The following is a 27,774-nucleotide window of genomic DNA, read 5'->3' on the forward strand; positions in this document are numbered from 1 at the left end:
GAAACAAAAGAAAAATTAAGAGAAAATTCGGGAATTGGGTGTCCCCGCTCCAATCACGATAAGATCAAGATGTGCAAATCCAGGTACAACGGCCTAGCGAGCCCCCCTTCAGAGAGCGTGGGACCCCTGTGGGTATCCGTACTACGCCATCCATTGAAATTAACCCTTGGAATTGGGTCTTTTGCGGCATCCAAACACCCCCGGCCCCGAAAGGAAAGACACCGCTGGCGGCAAGATTTCAGCGGAGCTCAATCTTAATAATGATGTGAAAATCGCATGATCTCAGTCCCGTTGTTCTTATCAATCTTTCTCTCCTTCATCTTCATCTTTTTTCTTGCAATTCTCTGCTGGTGTAACTGTAAATTCACATCGCAATTGCTTCACCATGGACGCTATACTCGAGCTCCTCGACCCGTATGTCTTCGATTACGGATATGCATACCTTTTCCCCCAACAACAGCTCCAATCAACAAAGGCATACGGAAACTCGACAAACTACGCCTCGTCTTCCAAGAACTTTGACGATGAGTACTCTCTCAACTTTGGCTCGTCACTACCGCGCGACGACATCTACCGCCAGAGCGCCTCCATTCTCTTGATCGCTGGCTTCGGCGCCGCCTTCATCTATGTCATTTCCGCCGCCCTTTCGTACTACTTCGTTTTTGATCGCCGTCTCGAATATCACCCTCGATTCCTCAAGAACCAGATCAAGCTCGAGATCCAGTCTAGTTTCTTCGCCATTCCCATTATCGATCTTCTCACGCTCCCTTTCTTCCTTGGAGAAGTGCGCGGTCACAGTCTGCTGTACACACGAATTGACGAGTACGGATGGTGGTGGTTGGCCGTGTCTACTGCCCTCTACATGATCTTTAATGATCTTGGCATTTACTGGATTCATCGCCTTGAGCACCATCCCAGTATTTACAAGTATGTTCACAAGCCTCACCACAAGTGGATCAGTAAGTCAAACTCCCTCTTTCACCAAATACCGCGCTAACAAGAGCTTCAGTTCCCACCCCCTGGGCTGCCATTGCTTTCCACCCTGTCGACGGGTACCTCCAATCCCTCCCTTACCAGTAAGTAACGACTTCTACACCGCGATTGACCTCTTACTAACGTCAACAGTGTCTTTGTCTACATCTGCCCCATGCAGAAGCACCTTTACATGTTCCTCTTCGTCTGCGTTCAGATCTGGACCATCCTTATCCACGACGGCGACATGATTACTGGCCATTGGCTCGAAAAGTTCATCAACAGTCCTGCCCACCACACTCTCCACCACATGTTCTTCACCTGCAACTACGGCCAATACTTCACATGGGCCGACAACTACTGGGACTCTCACCGTGCTCCCATGCCCGAGCTGGATCCTATTCACGAGGCGGTCCGAGTCATGCGCGAGAAGGGCTTGGTGGACAAGGATGGAAACCCCATCAAGAAGTCCAAGGATGAGTAAATGCAGACATGACATTTATGAATACTTCACCCTCAGCGTCGTGTCCAACTAGAACAGACCGACCATTCCGGTGCCGGCACCATCACATCACGACTGGAGTACCCTTGGCCTCACAGCGTCGCCGGCTGTGCAGAGATTCCGGGGCTCTTACGAAAAGTTTTCAATCAATCAAATAGACAGTTTAATCACATAGCGTTGCAAAGGGAATTCTTCGACAGGAAATGTATTGACTAGAGGATAATAGCAATAAGTATAATACCAAAACAATCTGATAACCGTGCAAATATCCCAAAACCTGTCCCCCATACCTCACGACTACCTTCCCGCACTACGACTGCCATCACACCTTTTGTCTCACCGATTTCAATGGTTCACCTCCTGAGCTTAGACTTGAGCCTGGCCCTGGGTGACTGGGTGCGAGTCAAGACCCAGCTTGAACCGTCTCTTGCAAGCCTTCCACATCTCAATGAGGCCGATATATACAACAACACAACCAGCGACGACACCCCACTCCCATGAAAGACCTTTGTGCTTGAACACCTCGGTGTTGAGGTAAGGAATATACACGATAGGGAAGATCATTACAAAGCCAGCAACAACGGACCAGAAGAGGAACTTGTTGTGGTAGATGGTCTTGAACACAGAGAAGGGTCCAGTGGCACGCTCGTCCATGTTGAAGAGACTGCGATGGAAGTGCTTCACCTCCCATGCTGTGACGAGCAACAGGAAAGCCAAGGTGGAGAAGGTCGTGGCACGAGCGCGGTAAACAAGATCACAGGCATCATGTCCGCTCTCGTTGCAGCCTTCCGCCATTAGGTAGTAACCTTGGCCAGATGAAGCATAGTTGACAAGCATGAAAGCACACAGGCAGAGGGAGCCTGAGCAGAGTCCATAGACAAGCTGATCGCGAACGAGGTCAAGGGTAAACACACCGCTGCGCAAGCTGCGGGGAGGTCGGCGAAGGATATCAGGAGAGGCTTCCTCGAGACCAAGGCCCAGAGCTAGAGGCGATGAGGTAACCAGGTTGGCCCAAAGAATTTCTAAGGGGGACAAGGGGAAGACGGCGTTTCCATGCTCATCCTTGAAGGCAAGACCAATAAGAAGGAGAATGACTTGTGCCAAATTGGATGTCAGAAGATGTAGAAGGAACTGTACCAGTCAGCAATTATGTCAACAAGCAAGGAGAGTAACAACATACCTTCTGAATATTGTCAGCAAGTCGTCGACCTTCCTGGATACCGGTAACGATCGAGGCAAAGTTGTCATCAGTGAGAACCATGTCAGCCGCCTCTTTGGCGACGTCGCTACCACGGTCTCCCATGGCAATACCGACATCAGCTTGCTTGAGGGCAGGCGAATCGTTGACGCCATCACCAGTCATGATGCAGAATGCCTTGCGGCGATGGAGGGCTTCGATCATGCGAACCTTGGTCAGAGGGCTACAGCGAGCGAGAACCACGGGGAGTTCGTCCAGGCAGTCAATCTCAGCATCGCTAAGGGCGCCAAAGTCGGCAGCTGCCATGACGGTGTTGGACTTGATGGGGATGTTCTTGTTGAGAATACCGACCTCGTAAGCAATGGCTGTGGCAGTCTTGATGTGGTCACCAGTAACCATGTGAACAGTAACACCGGCGGCGCGGCATTGTGCAACAGCGCCAGCAGTCTCAGGGCGAGGGGGGTCATAGAGACCAGCAAGACCGACAAACTGAAGCTCACTCTCAACCTTGGAACGATCATGGCAATCCTGAACGTCGCCATTCATAGGCTTGGTTGCGATACAGAGCACTCGCAAACCTTGGCTGGCGAGTTCTTCAGCTTTAGCTAGGATTTCCTTCTTGAACTCTTCAGTCTCAGTGAGCTTGGTGAGGAGGACCTCCACAGCACCCTTTGTATAGACGTGTCGAGTCTTTTCGACCTCATTACCGTAGACAACGCTCATGAGCTTGCAGGAAGAATCGAAAGGATGTTCGGCCACCAGGGTGTCACCCCCGGAAACACTACGGCCAAATCTCATGGCGAAAACCTTCAGAGCAATCTCAGTAGGTTCACCAACGGCCTTCCACTCAGCATCCTCGGAAGTGATGATGCTGCTAGAGTCCGTCTCAGGCTCTTTCTTGCCGTCACTGACTGTGGCGTTGTTGCAAAGAGTAAGAACCTTGAGGAAAGTGTTCAGGTAGCTTCCAGCCAAGTCAGCAGACCACTTGACAGTTCCGCTGTAGGGGTCGTAGGGGTTGGCGGTGCCCTCAACAGTTCCGGCGAGATCGCCACGGAGCCAAACCTTTCGGGTAATCATTCGTCCTTGAGTCAGGGTACCAGTCTTGTCCGAGCAGATGTTGGTAACACCGCCAACGGCTTCAAGGGATGGCATCTGACGAACGATGACATTACCGCGAACCATTGCCTTAGTGGCAACGGCCATTGTAACTGTCAAAACGGCAAGGAGAGACTCGGGAATAACTGCCACACCGACGCAGATACCGTAGAGAAGAACTTCATCGGTGATTTCCCACAGACTGGCGGAAAAGACGATGATGACAAGGAGAATGGCGAAGGCGAAAAGCAACAGGGCGAACTTGCTGAGGGTGACCTGGAGAGGGGTTCCCTCGAGGCCAAGAATTCTGCGACAGAACTGGTAGAACTTCCAAACTGCGCGACCGACGGGAGTCCTTTCGGTGTCGTCGTTCTTATTCTTGCGCAGGAGTTCGGCGATTTGGCCGACCTCTGTTTCCATACCAGTAGCAATGACAATACCGGTGGCTCGACCTCTAGTGACAGAGCTTCCGGAATAGGCCAGGTTAACACGATCACCCATGGGCATGTCGGGGTCAGTGAATACGGCATCTGGCTTCTTGCTAATGGCGATAGATTCGCCAGTGAGAAGTGCCTCGTCGGTAGAGACGTTGATACCTTGAACCAGGCGCAGATCGGCAGGAACAACATCGCCAGTTGCGAGAGAGACTATGTCTCCCTTGACGAGGGTTTCGGCCTTGACAGTTTCACTCTGACCATCTCGGATGACCTTGCATTTAGGAGTGGACAGAGCATAGAGCGACTGGATGGTCTGCTCAGCGCGGTAGTCCTGGATCAATCTAGCGGGTATAATGTTAGCATGGAGTGGAGATTAATGAGTACGGCTAGATGTGATTCGGACTGTCAGCTTCAGGGTATGGCACAGGATTCGGCCTCAGTGCTTGGGGCTTCTGGCCTTACGCATGGCAAAATCACAGGCTTCACCGTATGGCAGCAGGAACAAGGAACAGGAACGAGAAGGTGTAGCAAAGTGCAACAACGATGTGGGGAGTTGTAGCAGCAGCAAGCGACAGCTCCAGCAGATTGGCTGGGCGAGTGACGCAGCAAAGACATACCCGACAACGATGTTGAGGACAATGACGGCGGCCACGACGCCACCCTCAATATAGTCCGAGATAGCAAAGGACAGAGCGGTCACGGCGATAAGGACGACAGTCAGGGCATTGGCAATCTGCTGTATGAAGATCTCGTACAGAGAGATACCCTTGGCGCCTTTGATAGAATTAGGGCCGTCCCGCGCAAGGCGGGCAGCAGCCTCTTCGCTACTCAAACCATCGTCGACGTCGGACTTGAGGTCTCTAGCGACGCGATGAGCGGAGAGCGTATGGGGAAGAATCGGCTTCTCTATGGCTAGTAGGTCTGGGGGTTCCGCTATAGGAGGCTGGTCGTCCTGGCCGGTTGCGACGGTCGAGGAGTCCGACGTGGAAGTGGCGTGAATTGCACCATTCGCGGATTTGGATTCGGTTTCTCCCATCGAATGGGTGTTGGTATAAGCGAAAGCTGGAGGGGAGCTGAGCAAGGATGTTTTTGTTGAAGGCAGGCCGGACAAGATCAGCCGGGGGTTTTCTGAGTAGACTTGAAAAGAGAGTTGAAGTAATATGTAGGGAAGAGATCGCGTGAAGCACGATATCTGGGTAGAGAAGAAGAGAAAAGTCGTGGAAAGAAGTTGAGAGGGTGGCAGCTTTTATCTACAATCCGAGGTAGGAGGGAACCAGGAAGGACCGGACAGATGCCGGCAACAACGAGGTTGGAAGCGAGGCTCTGTAGGAAGTTCGTCTACGTGGGAGACGGGTACCTATCCCAAACCTCTCAAGCACCTCACTCTCTCCCATCCCTAGAGACTCAGATCCGATCCAATCCAGTCCAATAGAGGAAAGGAAAGGAAGTGAATAACACGGGAGTGTGAGCTTCCCACTTACACACTCACGCACCCATGCATGTGCTGCCCCGCAGTCTAACACACACTGTGCTTCGTCGGCGCATGGTACTACCAGGTACTAAGATCCATTGTCAGAGCATTCAGAGAGACGATAGTATCGTTTCCAACCATTAAGTTGAAAACTGTCAACGAGATTCGGTCAGATTTTGTTACGACAAGATCAAACGCTTCAAACAGCCATTCACTGCAATGCCAATTGAAGCATTATTCAACAAGCTTCATCCATCTTATCCAAGAGGATCGTCGAGATTAGGTTTGGTGGAACCAGAACGGCCTCTTTGGCGCCATTGAAGCAAAAGACTTGCTCGAGACACGTTGTTCTTCCACACCAACGAAGACGGATAATGTACTCCCAAGTACTCCTCTTGGCGTGCAGTATCGCGTGGGATACAGACGAATCAAAGCTCATCCTGCCAAGGTCACGAGGGGTTGCAGGGGATCCAACACCTACTATGATACGCCCGTCGGTCGGATCAGCAATTGCTTTCCTTGGACAGTTGTTTCTCTTTTCTTTTGTTTGAATCGTCATCTGCGAGTAACCGACGGTCTAATATCCATCGTTCTTGTAGAAAGTTGTGCGACTTGGATAAATGTCAGCGTTTGAAGGAAAACGCTCTGAGGAAGAGAGTCGCAAACGCCATCTCAAGCTTCACGTCCATTGGACAACACCTCGGACAACAGAACACAATACGACACAAGCTACAGTCTCAATGGCAACGCAAACATCATCTGCCTGAATCAAGCAATCTCCATCCATTACTGTGCTATAATCACCCACAATCACTGTCCATTAGCGTCTGTCGTCAGCAGGCGATAACTTATCCGCCTCGACATCAAGTTAAAAATATCCACATGATGAGGTTAGCCGATGTACCAATCAGTCATTCAGCGACCAATCACACTTCACCTTTTATCCTCGCCTCGTCTAATTGTCACCACTTCTCTTCTTAATGAGAGAATGCTTGTTTGAACTTGGCATGGCTTGGGCTTGGCATACGACGATATTTAACCAATACTGTGTTGCTTTTGCTTCGCCTTGGCCAAGACAATTCTCCTCTTAATCACCTGCTACGACGAGCCAAGTTTGGTTTTGCTTGGCAACGATGGTGATGAATGTCACTACTTTTGCGGTCTTCTTTTTATGGAAACCTGCATTGTTGCATTGTGTTGCTCGTTATGCTTGTTTTGTCCTCCAATGACCACATTGAGCCTTCATTCATTCACCCTGGCACCCAATTACGGCCAAGACCATCTGGGGAACGGCCTTGTTTTGGCGGCTCTTACTCCAGAATTACGCTAAGATTTAAGCTTAACAATTGGGTTGCAAGCCTGGCCAGGGATCTTCTCTCAAAACCGCCTGAAACGACCCCAACCCTCTTGATTTTTGGACTAGGAAACATGACGGTGCTACTCTAGAGAGGTTCAGAGGTTCCCGGTTCTGCTACAGGCTCTGACTTCATCGACTATGTTCAACCGTCATTGCGCGAATCAGGTATCCTGAACAACAAGGGCACTACACAGCCACGTAACCTTGCTACTAGTGGATACGGGTCTTTTTGATCTACAGCCAAGGAATCATTTCACTGTGTGAATGTTACAAGCAAGTGCCGCTCACTCGGCGCCGTCTTTTGGACTCCGGACCGGCCGTGCACCGGGATGCAAGCCAGGACCACCGACGGCCGAGACGGAGAACGAACGGCTCAGACATTACAGCACGATAGTTACGTTTGGTCGACTACTCCGTATGGGATCAGCATTGGCCAATGGCACTTTTCGACAATGATAACCCTAGCGCTTGAATAAAGTTGAACGGGGTAAGTCTGGGGAACAAGCTTAAACCAAGCTTCGATGAGGGTCCAGACATCGAACTTCCCCGGATATCAACTTCCAAAGACCCTGTACAGCTTCTGAAAACAACTCGCTCGCCGAAGCTGACTGCTCGTATCTCCGGTTCTCAACGACAAGCTAGTCCTGCGTTTTGGAAATCATGCCACTACGATGTTAAATGAAGATAGAATCTCCCTGTTTCTCCATACAGCGTCTCATCCACCTTCTTGGCTTTGCGCAAGGCTCCAGTCATCATCATAAACGATGCGGGGTATGGGGTATTCGCATGGGCGTTAATACCATGGATGCAGCAAAACGTCTACGAGAAAGGTAAGATGAGTGCAAGAGTTCGGGATATTTAGGGTTCTCTGATGACTTCTATGTTGCGATGAGACAAGACTTGCCAAACTAGGAGATACCGGATACTGGCTTGCACGGGAGGCACAACTTCGGATACAAGTAATACGGATACAGTGTAGGTCTTGTCCGAAAATCAATCCACGCCGGCAGGGACGGTTGTGACTCTAAGAAAGGGAACATCGGTTTGAAGCCCTCCTGGACAAACTCGGACTTTAGATTCACGGTCTATGCAATCAGTCTCAACCCTGACGGCAAACACAATTTGGCTAAAAGCTTTGCTCCAGCATTGATTATCGACCCTACTCCGTACGGGCCAAAACATGTCCTTATCCGTAGACCAGGTCTAGTACTATCTCTCACTCCTTGCCAAGACGCAGAAACTCCCTTATCCGAGGAGATTAATAAACGGCTCCGGCCACTTCCCCCACACAAGCGGCTGGTCACCCAACCGTCCGCTCACCGGCGAAAGCAACTTGATCTTACGACGTTCCTCATCCACATCCGACACGTACAAGAAGCCCATGACACTTGCAGCACGGACCGTATCGGGCGACTCCTTCGGTGTTGCGTGCATAATGGCAAACGTCCAGTGCTGCATCGGCGTTGAGGGGTCTTCTCGGGTGACACCCTGGCTGTGAGAATTTTCTAGCATAATGAGTCAGTAAAACCGGTAGTAAATGGCTTGGCAAGGGTTATGTACCGTCGGAGGTGTGATACACAATCACGCTGTCGAAATCGACTTGTTGAATCAGGGGGCTGAGAGTGCGCTTGGAGTCGCCGAAGAAATACTCCTTGATAGCCGCTTCTCTTACGTGCTGTAAGAAGGCCTCGTCTCGAATGACGACACCGTCGGACTTGTCGATGGGAACAATGCTGATGGGTTCTCCCAGACTTGTTCGCTCGTTGCTGAATCGTTTAGATAGCTCGGAGGTGATACTTGTTGAGCCAATCACAATGATAACATTAACTGGTTACGTTAGCTTATCTTCTTTCAGCACTGGGAGTAAGATATACCGGAAAATTCATCGACGATGTGTGCGACAAGCTCATACCCATCTTTGCTCTGTTCAGGAAGACCCATTCCATCGATAATGACACCTGAGCTCTTGACGTCCTCATCCTCGCTCAAGCGTGCACTTACGCTTCCGGCAAGTTTACTCATGAGTTCGCGATAAAACTCGGGGTCTTCATCGGGTGATGCCAGTCCGTAGTAAAACACCAGAGGAAGCTTCACGGGCACACTGCTTGGGCCACTGGTAGGCGTACTGCCCCAACCGTCCACGGCCTCAATGTCCATGACAGTCGCAAGAACACTCGCACTCAGTGTTCCCGGCAGACTGAGCAGTCCTTCTTTAGGATTCGCATTCACCACTAGAGGTTGGTAGCCTTGTCTTGTCGCATAACTCGTCAACGTCCTCGCAACCGTCGTCTTTCCCACATCTGCCGGTCCAACGATCAACACCCTCGGCCCCTCTCTCCCCTCTCTCGCCGCCTTTTTTCGCATATCATTAAGCTGTCCATGAAGATTCACATGCACGTTTGCCGGATTATCAGTCGGATTCGCATATTCCGCCACGGAGTCAACATCGCATCGGCCATCGATCTCGAGCTCGCACCCGTGCCACGTTAGAATCTTGGACTTGACGCCCGCAAAGGTGTAGGCGTTTTTAGGACCTAGTTCGACGCCGTCTTTCTCAGCTGTGCCGGAGAGAAGCTTGACGATTACAGGGGAGGAGGCTTGGAAGCGCCATTCGCAGGCTGGTCGGAGGGTGATGACGCGGGTGGTCGAGGCGGTGGGCTGTAATAAATGTCAGTAAGGGCTAATTAATGGTGGTTATAGAGATTTGCCTGTGTGGGAATCTGGCCCAGGCCTGGAATTGACATTGTCGCTACATCGACTTTGACGGAAGAGAAATGTCGTCGTGATCAAAGGTGTCTGTGCGTGGGGCTCTTGGAAGCTTTCCAGAAGCTCGATGCAAGGATGAGATAAAGTTGGAGCAGCAAGTTATGTGACATAAATATCGGTGTAGAAAAGTAATGTTCAGTGTGGATCAATTCTGTCGACTAAAATCATAAGAATGAGCTACGTGCTACTACCGTTCAAAACTACCCTGTAGCTATCATTTCAACTTTTAACCATCTGACCAACTTTCAATTCCCCTTTAGTATTTATCCTCAGCAAGATCCCTCCCCTTCTACGCATTTCTGATCGATGGAGCAGCGCGATCATCAACTCTGGGCTCCTTGTAGTGGCGCATCAACTCCTGAGAGAGAAAGATGTAGAACGACGGGACAATCATCTCGATAGATTTGAGAAATCGCAGTCCCGCATCCAACTCACTAATAGTTGCAACGGTCTTCAATCCCGGCATCATGTTTGCCAAAAGAGAATCGTCGAAGAAAAGAGTGATCGTATCCTCCTTGACAGGCCACTCCCCAGCCCATGGGTTCTCCCAGTCATCTTGAATGAAGCCCTGTTTGAAGACAGCTTTACCAACAGGGACATGGTTCGCTGCCTTGCCGCCGATGACGAGAGAGTTGAATCGCTTGACAATATCCTCTTCGGGGCGGATGATCTCAACCAGCTCAAGAGTGCAGGTGTATTCGCTGAAGATGCTGGGTTCCTTGAGAGACAGCTTTTCGAAGAGTTCAGGCTCGTCCATGAGAGCAAAGGCCGCGAAGAAGACAGCCTTGGGATCGAAACCCTTGGGTCGCTTGAAAGTCTGGAATGACCAAGACTCTTCGGTTGATGTCTCGTAGAACATCTCTGAGCAGGCGAGGTTGAAGTGCCCGGGGAGATCAGCGTTGAGCTGTCGGATCATGGGCCACTCGACACTCGCAGTCTTGCACAGCTCGAGAGCCTCCTTGACACTGTCTTCGTACTCAGGGCAGACATCGTGCTGGAGAACGTATCGAAGAAAGTTCTTAATCGTGTCGATACCCTCCTCCATTCTCTTGGGCTCAAAGGAGGTCAGATGGACGAGACTGACAGAGAAGAAGCCCGCAACGACAGCAGCAAAATCGACACTCCACTTCTCGTCATCGCCGTCGTAGAACTTCTCGCCACCTTGAGAATTGGCCCAGATAACATCTGTAGCAGTTGCCTCTCGACGCTGGGCAGGAGTAAGTTCCTTCATCTCTTGCTGGCTGAGACCGCCGAAAGTGTTGGGCGTAGTATCGACGCCACCGAGGAAGAGATACTCGTTGAAGTACAGGCCGCGGTCGCCCTGGAGACGGCGTCGGGAGCGGAAACGCTGGATGCAAGATTGCATGCGCCTATAAATGTTAGCACTGGCTCTTGCTAAGATAGATACCGGTCATACTCAGCAAAAGGGAGGTCCTGAGAATAAATCTCATTCTTCTCCTCCTTGGCCTCGACGGGAGTCATAGGCGGATCGGCGAAATACTCCTCGAAACCACTCCCACGGTTCTTTGGAAGCGCTGTAGGACCACGGTTGAGGTTCTTGTTTTTTCTCTTCCGGCTCTTCTTGGCGATGCCCTGGAGGGACTCTGGCAGAGCCAAGTGCTCCTCGATCTGAGGCTTGGAGTCTTCGGCCATGATAGTTGATGAAGAAGGGAAGAAGATTTGGGGATGAGGAATTCCGAGGCTTTATGTAGCCAGTAGCCCTATGATTCATAGGCTAGATGAACACACGGCGAATTCAGCCAGGTATGCCTACCTAAAGATGGGACGAATCGGTTCTTAGGAGCTGGCTAGCAGTGTCAAATCTTTGGCTAATAAAGGGGAACTTATGCTGGCATCAGGATCTGCAAGCATCGCTTCTCCTGGAATCAAGATGGCTTAGAGACAGCAAAGGACACTCATAATAAGGAATGCACAAAAGAACGGACTGAAGACTTCCATCTGAAAACGTGTCAGTCTGATTGTTAGCTGTTAGCCGCTGTTTGGCTCAAACATGGGCGGATGTAAAGCAGGCGGCAAGCTACCAATCGACCGAGGCTCCAGACTGTATTGGTATTCATGATGGAGGTCAACCAAGCCCTTGAATATATATATTTATCAAGCCTGTCCCATAGTATAAGTGGTTTTGAGCTTATGGAATCACAATCTCAGAAAGCAGAATTTCATGGCCCTATGCTACTGCTTCTCTCCAGAGGATAGATAGAATTCTTACACACAAGTAACGAAGGTTGCAAATAAGTTCTCAAGATCAAAGAACGTCAATAAGATATCGAGTTGACACAGAGTCACTCCAGGATATTTGATCCAACTAGCCTTCATGCTCGGAGGCTCAGACTCCTTTGGGTATATCTTTTTTTGTTAAGTGAATTTACACAAATTATAACCAATATATCATAAAGGTCGAGCACAGTCATGCAATATCCAACTCATGTGTTTGCGACAGGATTAAGCTTGGTATGTTGCGCTTAGCTTTGATGCATGTGTTTACTTGAACAACTTAGTGTACTATATGTGAATACAGTACCGATCAGACTAGTATAAAGCCTATCATCTAATCCCAGGAAATCTCTCAGGACAAAATGCCTATCACAGCTGGGCTGAAAGCAAGGCTTTCACGATACCCTAGTGCGAGCAGCACCAACCAAAACCACGCTGGTCAATACGGGCCGGCCCATCCCGGCCAAGAAAAGGGTGTCGACAACACGAGAGAGGGATTTAAGGAAAAGTCACAGACATCTTGATTTGATTCGTGGGGGTTGTTATTGGCTCTGGGGTCAGTTGATAGAGGTCACCAGGCGGTTTTTGGCTAAGCTGAACGGGTGTAGCTGATAGGGTGTGATAGTGAGACGACGTGTGATATTTGGGGTTGTACGACTTGAGTGTTTGTGTAGTAATGTTTTTTTAGTGTTTCAACTGATGTGTAAAGAGTCCGATTAAGCTCGGACTGCATAGTGTATGGGGTTGAGATAGTAGCTCAACTCGAGTAAATATCAGTTGAGGCGCTGAGGCTTCATCGACGTGCATGCATGCATGGATGTTAGGCTAGAGACATATTTTCTCTTCCGTTCCGCGTTTGTCTCGGCCTCAGGCTCGTTAATTCGCTGCATCTACGAATCAATAGCGTAGTAACCAAGAAATGACGAATCTCGTGTCATTCTTAGCAAACCTCGTTTGAGTCAGATCGCAGTTTACAGCAAGATCGCCGCTCATGTCCCAAACGCCAGCATAGCAAACACGCAGCACATGAACAAATCCGTGATCCAGAAACCCTGTGTTCCTTGCATATCGCAAACCCCAGGTTTGGTCTGATGATAGACTATGTATCTCGTTGCGACGTGTAACCAGCAAAACGTTGGACAGTGAGACAAAAAGCCATGTCAATTCTGGGAAATGACCGAAGATGCAAATACAGAGAGAGTACAGAGTATGCCCAGGGCCAATGGAATTGGACCCCTGTTCTTGTTGGCTGTGGCTCAGCGAGGCAGAGCGCTTGACAGGGCTCACTTCTCGCTGTTGTTTGGTCGTTGACTCGCTGGTATTGCCGCTGAGATGAGGGGCTTGTCGACGGATCGCCTTCGTTATTCGGGGCTCGTCTCGCTATCGCTTTGAGAGGAAATGTTTTGCGATTCACGGGCTGTACCCTGTCTGCTGGCTGTGTAATGCTAGGACTTGAGTTATTCATGAGGTTGTCGTTGAGTTGCCTAGTCACTAGTTCGTTCCGCTCTGTGATTCACGGTCACCAGAAATGCTGTATAAACAGCCCGTGAAATGCTCATCTAATGACGATTTACTATCAATCTCGTACATCACAATTCCTCCCAAGACCTCGTCTGACTGGCTCTTGTCAGAGAAATATCATCGTTGGCCTCACATCATCCTCCAATTTCCCACTGGTCCGTTACATCCGCCACAAACGCTGACCAAGGCTTGGGGACGACAAAAATTACATACAAAATCGCCACTCGGATCTCTCCATTTTATTTACCTACTGCAACTCAAAGCAGCAAGTATAGTACAAGCGCCCTTGTATCTGCGGACGAAGCGGAACCATCCCCTCTGAACAAACTCGTCTCCTTGTGCCTTGACGTGTCGCACCTTGACCAAGACAGACAAGACTGGGGGTTGATCCTGTGCTGATCAGTGAATTCTCGCTTTCTGCGCCCCTGAATTTCTTGGAATACCTCATCGTACTTGACCCTGATTTCAAGAATATCTTTTCTTTCCCTATTCATCTATATCCTATATCCTATCTATAGTGGCCATTTTTCTATCTTTTTTCCTCTCAAAACTTGCCTCACTTGGCGCTCCACTCAAATCAAACCTACTTAAGCATTGGTCCCTAACGCTTCGCCTTGCGCTGAGCTGACCCCTCCGGACTCGACTACTACGCTACTCACCCTACCCTGCGAACTGAGCCACGCCCTCGAATCCATCGCTTGCTCCAGCCTTCAGCTTCAAAGTCCAGTCCAATTCCTTTCAACAACTGCGCATCTCTCCACAGGCTTCTTCACCGCCTCACCCCTCGACATTTCTATAACTCTCCTTCGCCAGTCGCTTCCGGACCTTGATCGCTTCTTTTATTCCGACATTGATTGCCCTTTTCCCTCTCTCTTCTTATCAAGCAAGCACCTTTTACGGCTGTTACACCGAAGACCGGCGCGAGCCCACCGCCACACTCACAATCCCACGAATTATGATGGGATCAAAACAAATGCCTGATCGCAAAGAGCTTCGCGATTACAACTACGCTGTTGCCGGCCAGTAAGTCCATTGATTCTTTTCGCATTGCATATGCGCTTCTCATCCGAGTAATTTGTCCTCCCTTGAGAGCGCCTCTGTTGCTCTGGCTTGACATATTTGCGTCACAATGCCACCCCCGCGCTTCATCTGCATCATGCTAATTTCGATGACTTAAGTGCCGGCACGCTTTGTACCCCCGATGGCGAACTATTCATCAAGCCTTGCACACAGTCCGAGATCGATTTCTACCAGTCTGCCAATCGAAGACATCCCGAGTTCGCCGATATTATGCCATTGTTTATGGGATCCCTCTTGCTTACCGATCCCACTGAGAAGACAATAGACGAGGCTGTTGCAGGTGTTATCTCCCATGCCGGAGACCTCAAGACGTCAAAAGAAGAGATTGTCGCTTCGGTTGCTGAACAGGTTGCTCATGCTACAGCGACACAACAAAAAGAAGGTGGTGCTTGGGTGCCGGCCAAGGATAACAAGATCAAGACCGATAAGGCGGTTGTGCTGGATAATGCTACCTTTGGTTTCAAGAACCCCAATATCCTCGACGTCAAGTTGGGAGTAAGACTCTGGGCCGACGATGCCCCTCAACAAAAAAAGCAGCGCTTCGACAAGATCTCGGCTGAGACGACACACGGTAGCTTGGGATTCCGGATAGCGGGAATGCGGGTCTACCGCGGGTCAGAAGATGCTTCGGAACTGGACGAGGAAAACTACAAGATCTACGATAAGGATTATGGTCGAACAACAGTCACTCAAGAAAACGTCGTTGATGAGTTCCGAAAATTCATCTTCAACAAAAACGCTGGCATTGATGAAGATCTCGGTAAGGCCGTTTGCGCAGCCTTTGTCCGAGATTTACAGAGAGTTGAGGAGATTCTCTCACGTCACGAAAGCCGAATGTACTCGTCTTCACTACTTTTCATCTTCGAGGGCGACGGCCAAGCTCTCCGAAGCGCTATTGAAGAGAACAACGCACTCATCGACGCAGAGGCAGGTATCGGCCAAGCAGCTCGAACTACCAAGAGGGTTGATAGCGGCATCGCTCTGGACGACGAAGACGAGCTAGACGAAGACTCGGACCTCGAAGCCTCCCTGCCACAAATATACTCCCTAAAACTCATTGACTTTGCCCACGCCGAATGGACCCCCGGCCAAGGACCTGACGAGAACGCCTTGACGGGTGTGAGGAGTCTTTTACGCATTTTCCAAGAGATGGCGTAAAACTTTTTTACGGAAATGAAAAAGGGCAAATACATTTGGGCACCTTTTATGATCATGACAAAAAACAACGCTTTCAAATGGGGACGGATACAAGGAAAGCATTTTGCTTAGACGGAAATGGAGAGGAGTCTCGATACCCATGTGCTAAAGGATCGAAAGGGGATCCAATGATCGAATGTAGAAAAACAGCTGCGCTGCGCTGCGGCTCGGTGCATGGCGTCCATGATGATGACAATTTAACTTTTACTTCCGCTTTGTTCTCACGTTGGGTGTTGCCTTTTATGCCTGACGTCTTGTTAGATGTCTGGTCGTGGATTTGGAGTTCAAGGGGCTGGATTTAGTTGTACAATATATAAGTATAGAGGATTAGGTCATTATAGGAGGTTATAACACACACAACCTTTACTCTATTCTATTCACTCATATATGTGATACTCCCAATGGAGAAGTAACGGTTAGAAGTATTCACGTACACAATGTTTTTACAGAACGAAGAATGTTTGAACAGGTCTTCATAAACTACCTTGTCCAGAAAACTTCATATACCTCGTAGAACAGCCTAGAAACAAGCCTTCAAAGCTCAAGCCTACGAATGTAAGTCTAATTACCACAAACAAGTTGAAATACCGAATCATCATACTAGAAACGCATGAATCCAACCAAATCCGACGTTCAAAAACTCCTGATATAATTATTGTGAAGTGGAGAATACGCAGGCGCCTGTATGGAGCCGAGTTCCTCGTAGCAGCACCCATGATTCAGTAACCGATAACCCCATTGTCCCAAGACCCTCCAGCAAAAAGAACATCGTAAGATGTAAAAAAATGAAACTCATTGATGAGACTGGGACTCGAACCCAGGAGGATTGCTCCACCAGGAAATTGGTGTTAAGGTTAACCTTAACCTGGCGCCATAACCAACTCGGCCATCTCACCCAAGTCCTTTAGGACCCGCTTGTTGTTGTGAAAGGCCTCGCAAAATTCTAACAAGTCGCTGGAATTTCGAAGAAATGGATACGAAGCCATCTCGGTGCCGTATTTCCGTATCGTGTAAAAGGGAACATGTAAAAGGGAACATCTGGCGGAGCGTTTAATCCTTGGACTGAATCTTGTGATCTCCAGCGACGACGTCGGCATAGGAAGGTGGCACACCCTGGCTTTCAGAACTACCCTCGCCGTTATTTGTCACGCCATGCTGCTGAGGCGCAGGACGAGAAGAACCGCCAGCGTTCTGAGTGCCGTAGTTCATGCTGTTATTGTTGTTGCTAACACCACCATGATGAGGTTGGGGTTGGGGCTTGGGCTGCTGGTTCTGGGGGTGGCCGTGGCCGTGCTGATGAGGGCCTGGCGGGCACTGAACGTAGACGTAGGTAACGCGGTTACCCTCACGATCATGTGGCAAGGCCTCGTACTCGTAGGGCGGCTCAGGATATTTGGCGATGATGTACCATGCATGGATAAGGCCGGGGATGTAGGCGAGACAGCAGAGAAGGATGTTGATGAGAGAGTCGGCGCTGCAGAGACCGCACTTTACCCAGACTAAATCGATGTTAGCAATGATGCGCGACAGGGAAACTGGTCGACTTACCGGGCAGTGGGGGGAAGAGAATGGCGAGGAAAGCGAGGAAGAAGTCGGCGGAACACATTGTTGTGTAGTAAAGAGCGTTCGAAACTCTTGAATGAAAGATATCAAAGAGAAAGCGATTGAGTTGAAGAATTGATGGTGTTTGTATGTTGTTTGGTGCGAGGAAGAAAAGAGAGCGTGTGACCTGATTGATGATGACGAAGGGTTCTTGCGAGGTTCTGCGCTACGCCATGCAAGACAGAGCCGGGTCACCTGGAGGGTGGCGTCTCTGGGGGAGGGGCTTGCGTAAGAGGGACTGTGCAGAGAGAAAGGGAGTGCGTGATTGGCTGTAGCTGAGGCGTCAGTCACTGGAACCCCGCCGACAGCCACAGAATCGGGTCATCACTGAGTTTAGAGTCCTGGAGGCAGCCAAAGTCGCCTCAACAAGACTTCCTATGAAATACAGCGATGAAGATACTGAGTTGAAGATCCACGTCTATTATTAGGCTTCCATACTCTAATTGAAGTGCCTCTGAGGAGATATTGAAACAAGAAGTGCAGCGTCTTCTTACAATATTCTGCGATATGGTTTCGCATACGTCATTCCACTTACACTCTCGACAAGACATGGATGGATTTCAGGCAGAAGCGCAAAACATCTGACGCAGATAACGAATCGCTTATGCAAAGCTAAACTGTAAGTTTATTCAACTACTCACTGCCAGCTACCAAATACCAAGTCAAGTAGCTCGCACAACTGATACTAGAAACTGGTTTCAACACGCTACTTCACTACGCACAGCTTCAGACAACCGCGTGCCCTCATGGTGCCGCTTCCACTCAGCACTTTCACATGAAGTCACACATTCATCGGGCGAATGGTTTAGTGGTATAATACTCCCTTAGCATAATTCAGCCTTCTGAAGAATCTGGGAGTGGTCCAGGGTTCGATTCCCTGTTCGTCCAACTTAGGTGGTTAGAACCCACTGTTATCCACACTTTTTGGCACTTAATTTTTTTACTTTCTAAAGAGACAATTATCAGTCATTAAGATCACTAACTTTTCAATCGTACAGCATCACCATAAACACAAAGCAATTGCTCTTTTTCTGCCTTATTGCATTTCCATGTTTTACTCCCTGTTCTGCTAAAGTTGCTTTCGAGGCCTTGGATAGGGCGCAGTCAGCAGCTCATTCTCAAGACACCTGTGGTCTATAAGTGACCTAGTGAGAAGAATGATTTATTTATTCTTAAGTTTACATTAAAATTCAATAACTATCTTAGAGCAAGATAAGGTATTAAACACAAGCCTTTTAGACTTTACTTTCAAGGCAGCAGAAAGCTTTGATATGTTAGGTTTTCACGGAAACTTCCATTGGAATATAAATACCCTGGAAGTCCTCTCTTTGCAAATGCGACGGAAGACCTTCTCGTCCAAAAACGCCCTCAGGGAGTTCAAGACTCAAGACCTTTAAGACCATGTACTAAAGTAAATAAAGTAATCGAAAGCTCCCCTGAGCTCATGCTTAGATTGCATAAGGTCATTATAAATTTACCTAAGTGTTTTCGTATTTGCGATTCCGAGGTTGTCTTCGAGTTGCTTGCTGACTCATCCATTTTTTATTTTCTGGGAGGTATCCAGTATACCTTCCATTCATCTCAAGCTTGGGTGCAGCAGCGTCAACACAACACACCAATACGATGGACGACTTATCGAATCTTGAGCTGCTGTCCCTCGTCTCGAAGGTGTCCTCAGAGTTGAAGAATCATATGAACTTAGAGGACAAGACTGTCGCTGAATTTCTCATCGATAAACGAACCAAATGCAGCAACTTCGAGGATTTCCGCGATGATCTAGCAAAGGCTCTCCCCTCGATTCCTCTCAGTCTCATCGAGAGTATCGATCGTTTAGTGCTTGCTCTACACCCACAGTTTAAAGGTAAAAAGGCCAACCACGAAGAGCACCATTCGAGGACCCTAGAAGAGAAGGAAAAGGTCTTCAGTGGGCTCGCACTGCCGGATAAGGAGCCTGCGCGTGACGATGGATCGGGCGCATTCGACGACACACTGGCGCTGTTAGAAGGTCTAGAGGGGAAGGCGAAAAAAGAGAAGTCCACGAGAAAACGAAGTCGAAGCCCCCGCGAGGCTGATTACAAAGAGTCAAGGAGGAGAAAAAGGTCGCGCTCGAGAGAACGACGAAAACGAGATAAATATCGATCGCGGTCACGGTCGCATGAGCGAGGCGACGAAGATTGGCGTGATGGGTACCGCGATTCGCGCAAAGATCGACGAGGGCGTCGGCGACACGACGACGACGACGACCGATTTCGCAATGCTCCAGCTCCTGAGGTTGATGATTCGCCGCAGCTGCACAAGGTCTACGAGGGACATGTTACAGGCCTCAAAGAGTTCGGTGCCTTCATCAATTTGCACAATGTAAGAGGCAGAGTCGATGGCCTCGTACACGTTTCGCGAATGTCTGCTGGACAGCGCGTCAACCACCCGTCGGATTTGGTGTCGCATGGACAAAAGGTCTGGGTCAAGGTGACAAGTCTCGATAAGGATCAGAATGGCCGCGATCGTGTGGGCTTGTCAATGAAAGATGTTGATCAGTCGACTGGGGAGGACCTAGAACCACAAGCTCGAATGACAACTGGTGCCAATATGGAAGCTTTGGGAGGAGGAGGAGGTGGTGGTCTAAGGGACGGGTTTGCGGAACCAACCGGCATGCCTCGAGATAGCTTGGGCCCTCCACGACGACAGAAGAAGAGAATGACTTCTCCCGAAAGGTGGGAGATTAGACAATTGATCGCATCGGGAGTGGCCAAGGCTTCGGATTACCCTGACCTGGAAGAAGACTACAACGCGACTCTCCGCGGAGATGGCGAGCTTGAGCTTGAAGAGGATGTCGATATTGAGGTTCGTGAGGAGGAACCGCCGTTCTTGGCCGGCCAGACCAAGCAGTCCCTTGAATTATCACCTATCCGCGTTGTCAAGGCCCCAGAAGGCTCTATGAATCGAGCAGCTATGTCTGGTACTGCCTTGGCGAAGGAACGCAAAGAACTCAAGCAACAAGAAGCCGATGCAGCTGCGAAGGACGAGCCCAAAGAGAACCTATCCTCTCAATGGCAAGATCCTATGGCTGATCCCGATAAGAGGAAGTTTGCTAGCGATTTGAGGAATGCCAGGAAGAATCAGCCTTCTGAAGACGTTCCCGAATGGAAGAAGGCAGTCATTCCAAAGGGACAGTCTCTGGGCAAGCGCACCAATTTGAGCATCAAGGAACAACGAGAGTCGCTTCCTGTATATGCATTCCGAGAGCAACTGATCAAGGCTGTTCACGAGAACCAGATCTTGATTGTAGTCGGAGAAACAGGATCAGGAAAGACGACTCAGTTAACACAATACCTCGCTGAAGCTGGCTTTGCCAATGATGGTATCATTGGCTGTACGCAACCTCGTCGTGTGGCTGCCATGTCCGTCGCCAAGCGAGTAGCGGAAGAAGTCGGCTGTAAGCTTGGTGAAGAGGTCGGGTATACGATTCGATTCGAAGACTGCACTAGTCCTTCGACGAAGATCAAGTACATGACTGATGGTATGCTTCAACGTGAGATTCTGGTAGATCCCGATATGTCGCGATACTCCTGTATCATGCTTGATGAAGCTCACGAACGTACCATTGCCACTGATGTGCTGTTTGCCCTGCTAAAGAAGGCGCTCAAGCGACGCCCCGATATGAAAGTCATTGTCACTTCAGCTACTCTCGATGCAGATAAATTTTCTGCGTATTTCAACGAATGTCCCATTTTCACCATTCCAGGTCGAACGTACCCTGTCGAAATCCTCTACTCGAAGGAACCCGAGTCCGATTACTTGGACACTGCTCTTGTCACAGTCATGCAGATCCATATTACCGAGCCCAAGGGCGACATTCTTCTTTTCTTAACAGGCCAAGAAGAAATTGACACGGCATGCGAAGTCTTGTATGAGAGAATGAAAGCTTTAGGGCCTAATGTGCCAGACCTTATCATTCTTCCCGTCTATGCTTCACTTCCGACGGAAATGCAAAGTCGAATCTTCGATCCTGCACCCCCTGGCAGCCGTAAGGTTGTCATCGCCACCAATATTGCAGAGACTTCCATTACCATCGACGAGATTTACTATGTCGTTGACCCGGGCTTCGTGAAGCAGAACGCTTACGACCCCAAGTTGGGTATGGACTCTCTCGTCGTCACACCAATTTCTCAGGCCCAGGCAAACCAAAGAGCTGGAAGAGCCGGACGAACTGGACCCGGAAAGTGTTTCCGTTTATACACCGAGGCAGCTTACCAGTCTGAAATGTTGCCGACTAGTATCCCCGAAATCCAACGACAGAACTTGTCCACAACAATCCTCATGCTCAAGGCAATGGGCATTAACGACTTGCTTCACTTTGACTTCATGGACCCGCCCCCTATCAACACCATGCTTACAGCACTGGAGGAGCTATATGCCCTCAGCGCCCTCGACGATGAAGGTCTACTTACTCGACTGGGGCGGAAGATGGCTGATTTCCCTATGGAACCTTCTCTTGCCAAGGTGCTTATCGCAGCCGTTGATCTAGAATGTGCAGACGAAGTCCTCAGCATCGTGTCCATGCTTAACATTCCCACTGTCTTTTACCGCCCCAAAGAGAAGCAGTCTCAAGCAGACCAAAAGAAGGCCAAGTTCCACGATCCCCATGGCGACCACCTAACCTTCCTCAACGTCTACAACTCGTGGAAGCAGAGCGGCTACTCAGCACCCTGGTGTTTCGAGAACTTCATCCAAGCGCGTTCCATGCGTCGCGCAAAGGACGTCCGCGACCAGATCGTCAAGATCATGGACCGCTACAAACACTCCATCAAGTCCTGCGGCCGCGACACCGAAAAGGTCCGCAGGGCCCTCTGCGCAGGCTTCTTCCGCAACGCAGCCCGCAAAGATCCCCAGGAAGGTTACAAGACCCTTATCGAGGGCACCCCCGTGTATCTGCACCCGAGCTCCGCGCTCTTCGGCAAACAGGCCGAGTGGGTCATCTACCACGAACTCATCCTCACGAGCAAGGAGTACATGCACTGCACCACGAGCATCGAGCCCAAGTGGCTCGTCGAAGCCGCCCCGACGTTCTTCAAGGTTGCGCCGACGGATAAGCTGAGCAAGAGGAAGAAGGCGGAGAGGATCCAGCCGCTGTATAATAAATTTGCTACGGAGGACGATTGGAGGTTGAGTGCGCAAAGGAAGGGCGGAAGAGGAGGTGGCGGTGGTGGAACCTGGGGTTAATGTCATTTTATATACAAATACTAGAATGGGCGTTGGGGAGGCATATTACGGTTTTAAGATTGAGACTTGCATCTTGAGTGAATCACGCTACAGGGAAAAGGGAGTGCCCAGAGAAAGGGCGGAAGAGGAGGCAATGATGGTAGATTGGGTGAACTTAATGTTATTATATGTTAGAAGTGTCAAGTCATAGCACACTACAAGACAAAGAAGGACTGGTCTAAAGTTGCGATTTCAACCCTAAATTGCAGAAAATTGGATGAATTTATGACCGTTTTGCATAGTTTGGTATAATCGTTTTATGATCTTAAGAGTATCTTAGCTAAGTTGTTCTCGCTCTCCAAGACCTCAGGCCTTTGTACACCTGCTAGCAAAAAGGTCGCCCAACGTTCACGCCCGTATGAAGTTCTCGACTCAGGTCTTATCTCTTGCAAGCACGCGAACAAACCTCCTCGACCAAGGCCACCAAACTCCAGTCCCTGACACACGGCCCGCCAAGACCAGGGAACAACAACAGAAACAATAGCGGCTGTTCCCTCTCGGTCCCGATAACTCAAACGCCATAGATCACCCACCGCCGTCGGAGATTTAGAGAGCCAACAGATCGGAAGTGCCGATTACCCCTTTATTGTGGTTGTCTTGGCGGACCGTTGGTGGAATTTCCGTCGTAGGGTTGCTGAAGTTTGGCGATCAGAGGCTGCTTTTGGAGCGTGACATGGACTTCAGTACGTTGTTTACGCTGTATGTCAATGGGGAGTATGATTCATTTAAATCCATGAAGAAGTCCATGAACATATCAAGTTCAGTGGCGGAGAGCTTGGTATACTGAAACAATTCATTGTAGTAATTATAGTCGTAACTTCATTCTCTTGGTCGTTAAGAGTACATACAGGTATAAATAAGCTTCAAACATCCCCTGATACAATACAAAAAGCAAATCTTCATCCAACGCCCGCATATTATACCATCATTTCGTCTTTCCATTCATCACGTATTTAAATTGGCGACACAATCATTGCCACGTACTTGACATATCCTTCAGTATCTTTGAGAGGTGTCCAGTGGCTCATCATCTTGGCTGGCTTCTTCGGTGATGTTTCCCCGCTGTCACCACTCAACGTTCTTGTCATATTGGCACGGCGAGGGATGTGGTTTGCAAGTGCAAGATCCAATGACACGGATTTTCCATCGCGGACAACCAGATCTCGGACTGTCGACTTGAATGCCTTGGTAACTGATGGCAGTGTAGATTGCTCAGTGAAAATGTCAAATATATCTTTGCCAATGATAGCCTCCGCCGACATGCCCAGATCAAGAGCATCGAGCATCTCTTTAGAGTAGAAAGACACACACAACTTGGGTGGATACTTCATCTCCTGATCGAGAGGCATTGCGCCCAAAGATGCTGGGTATGAAGGAACGTGCTCAAGAATCATATATCGGGCGTATGTTGTCATGAGCATTTCTGGCTGATTAGAAAATCTCCTGATAACGTTTCGTGTGCTGTAGGTCTTGTCAAGTATCGTGGGTCCAGCTGATGACCGGGGTCTATCCGAGCTACGGCGTGGGCTCAATGGTGGCGACAGAGGAGGAGGAGGCGGCTTTTTGAATGCTTTGAAGAATCCAGACATCTTTGTTGTCTTGTATTGGTTGTTCTTGACACTCAGGGCTTCCTCCGCCTCAGGCTCGCCTTGAGATCCGTCGCTAGCCCAGCGAGAGTTGCTCCGTTCGGGTGTCTTGTCTTCCTCTGCAGCACCGTACGACAAAACTTTCAGAACATCATGAGTGTCGTGCAGCGAGGACGACACGTCGATTTGGGCGCCCATAAAGAACTTTGTTTTACCAGCGGTGTCGAGAAGAGGGCACAGGAAAAGAAGGTTCCAGAACGGCGTTCCATCTTTCCGAAAGTTGAGGAGCAATTCCGTACACTCCTCGTTGCGCCAGATTGCGGAGCGCATCTTGGCAATTCCGTCTCGGTCAGTTTGTGGCCCCTGAAGGAAGCGGCAATTGTGTGCCAAAACCTCACTTCGTGAATATCCTGTCAGTTCCTCAAACTCATCGGAAGCAAAGACAATAGGGTTTCCGGATCGCGACGGATCACTTAGACAGAATGATCCCTTAAGGCCCGGGTAAGGGTTTGGTGGTGAGTCACCTTCTGCGTCGAGGGAGAGAGCCAGACTAGTACACTGAGATAGTTGCTGTTTGACAAAATCGGGGAAGATTTCTCTGACGATGCGTTGTTCGATATAGGTTTTAGATTCGAGAAACATGTTTTCCAGGCTGGGAATAAGTGATGTTGTGAGATGCTTGATGTTGGTGTTGAGAGCCTTGGACATAGGGGAGGGCAGATTAATTGGTGATGTTGCGGTGATGGATGTATACGAAGTTGATATTGTCGAGAGTTGAATGACAACCTGCTCCAGGGATTGAATATAGTCGCGAATCTGCTCATGATTAGAATCTGTGAGGTGATATCATGTCTTCTCAACTTACCTTCATGAGGTAGTCAACATTCTGACCAAGTCCTCGACTGGCGGCGAATCTCCATAATTGACCACTAGCAGCATGATCGGCCATGACCATATCAAACATCTCACGTCCAACGAGATCAGGAATAGGCAACTCGCCGGAACCATCCGACTCAGTGAAAGCGATACTAGATCTTTGACTTCTGGACGATGTAACAGAGTCAATGCTCCTCAATCTCTCACCTGACCACTGCCCCAGCCCGTTGCTATACATGCCGGCACGCGGTGTGCCATCAGGGTGGTAGTCGGTATATTGTCTCAGAATGTCCTCATTGGTGTGAAGTGAAAGGCCTGAATTGCTGCGCAGGCGGTATGATGAGAATTTAGCACTCTTGGGGCGGTTTGATCTGCTACTTTTGGGTGGTGATTGAAGACCCCGCAGAGATGAGGTGACAGAATCGGAGTTGTTGTTGTTGGAGAGCGTCGACGTTGTGGAACGACGACGCTCAAAATCGGGAAGAGATGGAATAGGAGGAGGTTCGAATGATCGAAGAGCGTTGATTGTAGGCATCTTGTTCTAATTATTATGCCCCTCCGCAAAAAGAGGACGGACAAGTCGGGTTGTTGCTTTATGTCTCGGGAGTGGTGGAATGTAATGCGATTGTGCGACACAAGCGCAGTGGGTTATTATAACAGTTGCCGATTGATGTTTATAGCGCGCCAGAGTACAGAAAGAAAGGAATTAAAATGTGAGTATTTGCGCTCTCATTTATTGAGAGGAAAAGATCAAGAGTTGTTATTGTTGAGAGCGACAGTGTAAAGCTTAGAAGATCATAGTGGGTGAGTGTTGGTGGGAGGTTGTAAGTTATCAGATTGGATTGGATGGAAGACGAGAGAAGAAAGGAAAGAAGGAAAGAATGGGACCCGAGCACAAAGAGCAACAACAAGAAAGGCAAGAGCAGCCCAGGTAAAGCAATGACAGGCAGGACAAGACCCTCGTTCAATCGCGAGTCGCGGAGCAGGAGCAGCCCACGATCGCTTAATACCACGGTACCAGGCCCAGCTCCTTCCTCAGGTCGCGAGAATGACCTAGGACTGACTCGCTCTCAGGTCGCCATGCAATTCAGTGGATCAATCACAGGCTACGAAGGTGAGCTTGCGGGGGCGGGCCAAGTCGGGTTCGAGCAACCTTGGCCGAAAGCCACTAAAGAACCCAGTGGCTTCTGCAATGCTGGGTCCCCTTTTTAGCGCTGCAGAAATGCAGATAGCACATGTTTTCCGGAAGATATGCCCGCCCTGTGGAAAAAATACTGCGGAAGACTTCACATCAAAACTCGCTGAGGAGGTTCCGGTGTTTTATTATCCCCACTGCGACGAGCTGAAGACTTGCATTGAGTTTTGAGTTTGCAGGGGTTCAACATGCATGCATTGATGATAAATCCATTCATCATGAGAGTCTCCTCACAGACTGACTGACTCTTAGTCTTGCCTCTCGGACCCCGTTGACTGAGACAAACTATCGAAGCTAACAACTGAACCACCAGCGGATCGGTCCAGAGCTTGCGGTGGCTAACAAGAGGCGTCGATCCGTTTGCGGGCTGGTCACCCAAAAGAGGAAGCCTCCAAAGAAGAAGAGAGAGCAAGCTAGCGATCTACGATCCGACAACACGGACCCATTCGTTGTCATGTCATTGTACTCTGAGTTGAGTCAAAGAGCCAACGTTTTTTTCTCTTCTCCTTCTGGCTCTTTTCTCCGATTAAAGGAAATGCCCCCGTTCAAATTCTGTTCCTTTGAGGCGTTGAAAGGTTACGTGGTCTCGGGAAATGATGACGACGAAGGTTGAGGTCAGTTTTATGCAGATGAATGCAAACACTTTGGGAGAAGTTAATCAAGGAGGATCGACAAGGATAGGCCGCCCTGCCACTAAAGAGAGAGAAAAAAAACCACATGCAAGAGTGCGGTGGAGTTGCAATTGACAATTCATCTGAAACATCGAGGTTGCATTAGAGACCCTTGTTTTTTATTCCGTTCAATTAAAATAAATTAAACAGTGACACTCTCACTAATTACCCAACTCTCCATGATTATTTATCATCAAATCGAACTACCATTTTTGACATTCCCCTTCGTTCAAGATAAACTTAAACAACAGAGATTACGTGACCTCTGGCCAAAAGGTTTAAGCCACATGATCGACAGGCCAAGGTGCATCCCTGCGTCAATCATCTCAACATGGTAACTTAATGACGATGAAAAGAGAACCGAGGTATGCCATTCCCATCACCATCTTTTCTCTCTCATCGTCATTCCAAATTCCTCACGAATGCAAATGCTGTCAGTCCCAGTCACCAAAAATAATACGCCGAACCGCGTCGGCCCGTTGAACAGATTGGGTTGAATACGATGGTATTAGTGCCACACCGTCATGTCTGGCCTTGTTGGTCCTCTCCAAGAGTGACCCCTGTAGAGCGTCGAGCGTCAAACCCGGCAATTTGGTCCTGTTCGGTGCAAGGCTGTGTTTTTTGCTTTTTCCCCTCTGATGTTTTTTGACGTCTGCACGTAGAGCCCAGGGATGCTGGTCTTGAAGATTTGAATTAATTTCTTTTTATTGCTCACGCGACAGGCGAATGTCATCTGGCAGCTGCAGTGGCACCT

At 49.3% G+C, this 27,774-nt stretch overlaps 9 protein-coding genes and 2 non-coding genes across 11 annotated transcripts; 4 read left to right on the forward strand and 7 right to left on the reverse strand.

Moving 5' to 3' along the window:
* The first annotated feature begins 118 nt into the window (after positions 1–118).
* FOBCDRAFT_165888 (uncharacterized protein) lies at positions 119–1,729 on the forward strand. Its single transcript, XM_031188870.3, has 3 exons — positions 119–959; positions 1,010–1,076; positions 1,126–1,729. Exons 1-3 carry the CDS (start codon positions 386–388, stop codon positions 1,454–1,456), a joined length of 972 nt encoding a protein of 323 aa, XP_031036135.1. The 5' UTR covers positions 119–385; the 3' UTR covers positions 1,457–1,729.
* On the reverse strand, positions 1,656–4,682 carry FOBCDRAFT_46939 (uncharacterized protein). Its single transcript, XM_031188868.3, has 2 exons — positions 2,655–4,682; positions 1,656–2,605 (listed from the first exon to the last, which is right to left on the reverse strand). Exons 1-2 carry the CDS (start codon positions 4,272–4,274, stop codon positions 1,841–1,843), a joined length of 2,385 nt encoding a protein of 794 aa, XP_031036133.3. The 5' UTR covers positions 4,275–4,682; the 3' UTR covers positions 1,656–1,840.
* A 3,437-nt stretch (positions 4,683–8,119) lies between these two features.
* On the reverse strand, positions 8,120–9,856 carry FOBCDRAFT_46950 (Pre-mRNA cleavage complex II protein Clp1-domain-containing protein). The gene is made up of 4 exons (XM_059612205.1): positions 9,741–9,856; positions 8,907–9,690; positions 8,593–8,859; positions 8,120–8,537 (listed from the first exon to the last, which is right to left on the reverse strand). The coding sequence occupies exons 1-4, from the start codon at positions 9,774–9,776 to the stop codon at positions 8,278–8,280; spliced, it is 1,347 nt and encodes a 448-aa protein (XP_059467746.1). The 5' UTR covers positions 9,777–9,856; the 3' UTR covers positions 8,120–8,277.
* A 146-nt stretch (positions 9,857–10,002) lies between these two features.
* FOBCDRAFT_252151 (Argonaute complex, subunit Arb1) lies at positions 10,003–11,451 on the reverse strand (the record flags this gene model as incomplete). Its single annotated transcript, XM_059610991.1, has 2 exons — positions 10,003–11,168; positions 11,207–11,451. 2 exons carry the CDS (start codon positions 11,449–11,451, stop codon positions 10,088–10,090), a joined length of 1,326 nt encoding a protein of 441 aa, XP_059467747.1. The 3' UTR covers positions 10,003–10,087.
* Positions 11,452–14,527: 3,076 nt separating this feature from the next.
* FOBCDRAFT_242508 (inositol polyphosphate multikinase) lies at positions 14,528–15,792 on the forward strand (the record flags this gene model as incomplete). Its single annotated transcript, XM_031188863.3, has 2 exons — positions 14,528–14,577; positions 14,733–15,792. The coding sequence occupies 2 exons, from the start codon at positions 14,528–14,530 to the stop codon at positions 15,790–15,792; spliced, it is 1,110 nt and encodes a 369-aa protein (XP_031036128.3).
* A 477-nt stretch (positions 15,793–16,269) lies between these two features.
* Positions 16,270–16,714, reverse strand: FOBCDRAFT_46963 (uncharacterized protein). Its single transcript, XM_059612206.1, has one exon. It carries the CDS (start codon positions 16,545–16,547, stop codon positions 16,305–16,307), a length of 243 nt encoding a protein of 80 aa, XP_059467748.1. The 5' UTR covers positions 16,548–16,714; the 3' UTR covers positions 16,270–16,304.
* On the reverse strand, positions 16,628–16,727 carry FOBCDRAFT_t175. Its single transcript has one exon. It is a non-coding gene; the product is annotated as a tRNA-Leu (tRNA).
* Positions 16,715–17,584, reverse strand: FOBCDRAFT_46965 (uncharacterized protein). Its single transcript, XM_031188862.3, has 2 exons — positions 17,380–17,584; positions 16,715–17,330 (listed from the first exon to the last, which is right to left on the reverse strand). Exons 1-2 carry the CDS (start codon positions 17,435–17,437, stop codon positions 16,882–16,884), a joined length of 507 nt encoding a protein of 168 aa, XP_031036127.2. The 5' UTR covers positions 17,438–17,584; the 3' UTR covers positions 16,715–16,881.
* A 643-nt stretch (positions 17,585–18,227) lies between these two features.
* On the forward strand, positions 18,228–18,321 carry FOBCDRAFT_t164. Its single transcript has one exon. It is a non-coding gene; the product is annotated as a tRNA-Ala (tRNA).
* Positions 18,322–19,002: 681 nt separating this feature from the next.
* Positions 19,003–22,914, forward strand: FOBCDRAFT_229024 (P-loop containing nucleoside triphosphate hydrolase protein). The gene has a single exon (XM_031188861.3). The coding sequence runs from the start codon at positions 19,057–19,059 to the stop codon at positions 22,651–22,653; it is 3,597 nt and encodes a 1,198-aa protein (XP_031036126.2). The 5' UTR covers positions 19,003–19,056; the 3' UTR covers positions 22,654–22,914.
* Positions 22,915–23,478: 564 nt separating this feature from the next.
* FOBCDRAFT_46973 (uncharacterized protein) lies at positions 23,479–26,113 on the reverse strand. The gene is made up of 2 exons (XM_031188860.3): positions 25,144–26,113; positions 23,479–25,094 (listed from the first exon to the last, which is right to left on the reverse strand). The coding sequence occupies exons 1-2, from the start codon at positions 25,687–25,689 to the stop codon at positions 23,646–23,648; spliced, it is 1,995 nt and encodes a 664-aa protein (XP_031036125.2). The 5' UTR covers positions 25,690–26,113; the 3' UTR covers positions 23,479–23,645.
* Between the last annotated feature and the right edge of the window lie 1,661 nt (positions 26,114–27,774).

Source organism: Fusarium oxysporum, chromosome VIII (assembly GCF_013085055.1).
Source record: "Fusarium oxysporum Fo47 chromosome VIII, complete sequence".
Lineage (NCBI taxonomy): Eukaryota > Fungi > Ascomycota > Sordariomycetes > Hypocreales > Nectriaceae > Fusarium > Fusarium oxysporum.

Bases quoted from the DNA above. Each gene is read 5' to 3' on its own strand.
- FOBCDRAFT_165888 (XM_031188870.3), top strand. From the start codon at position 386: ATGGACGCTATACTCGAGCTCCTCGACCCGTATGTCTTCGATTACGGA. The intron at 960-1,009 runs GTAAGTCAAACT...CAAGAGCTTCAG, and splicing joins GCCTCACCACAAGTGGATCA to TTCCCACCCCCTGGGCTGCC. The intron at 1,077-1,125 runs GTAAGTAACGAC...TAACGTCAACAG, and splicing joins CTCCAATCCCTCCCTTACCA to TGTCTTTGTCTACATCTGCC.
- FOBCDRAFT_46939 (XM_031188868.3), bottom strand. From the start codon at position 4,274: ATGCCCATGGGTGATCGTGTTAACCTGGCCTATTCCGGAAGCTCTGTC. The intron at 2,606-2,654 runs GTATGTTGTTAC...TGACTGGTACAG, and splicing joins TTGCTGACAATATTCAGAAG to TTCCTTCTACATCTTCTGAC.
- FOBCDRAFT_46950 (XM_059612205.1), bottom strand. From the start codon at position 9,776: ATGTCAATTCCAGGCCTGGGCCAGATTCCCACACAG. The intron at 9,691-9,740 runs GCAAATCTCTAT...CATTTATTACAG, and splicing joins TGGGCCAGATTCCCACACAG to CCCACCGCCTCGACCACCCG. The intron at 8,860-8,906 runs GTATATCTTACT...TAACGTAACCAG, and splicing joins CATCGTCGATGAATTTTCCG to TTAATGTTATCATTGTGATT.
- FOBCDRAFT_46963 (XM_059612206.1), bottom strand. From the start codon at position 16,547: ATGGGTGCTGCTACGAGGAACTCGGCTCCATACAGGCGCCTGCGTATT.
- FOBCDRAFT_46965 (XM_031188862.3), bottom strand. From the start codon at position 17,437: ATGTGTTCCGCCGACTTCTTCCTCGCTTTCCTCGCCATTCTCTTCCCC. The intron at 17,331-17,379 runs GTAAGTCGACCA...ACATCGATTTAG, and splicing joins TCTCTTCCCCCCACTGCCCG to TCTGGGTAAAGTGCGGTCTC.
- FOBCDRAFT_229024 (XM_031188861.3), top strand. From the start codon at position 19,057: ATGGACGACTTATCGAATCTTGAGCTGCTGTCCCTCGTCTCGAAGGTG.
- FOBCDRAFT_46973 (XM_031188860.3), bottom strand. From the start codon at position 25,689: ATGCCTACAATCAACGCTCTTCGATCATTCGAACCTCCTCCTATTCCA. The intron at 25,095-25,143 runs GTAAGTTGAGAA...AATCATGAGCAG, and splicing joins ATGTTGACTACCTCATGAAG to ATTCGCGACTATATTCAATC.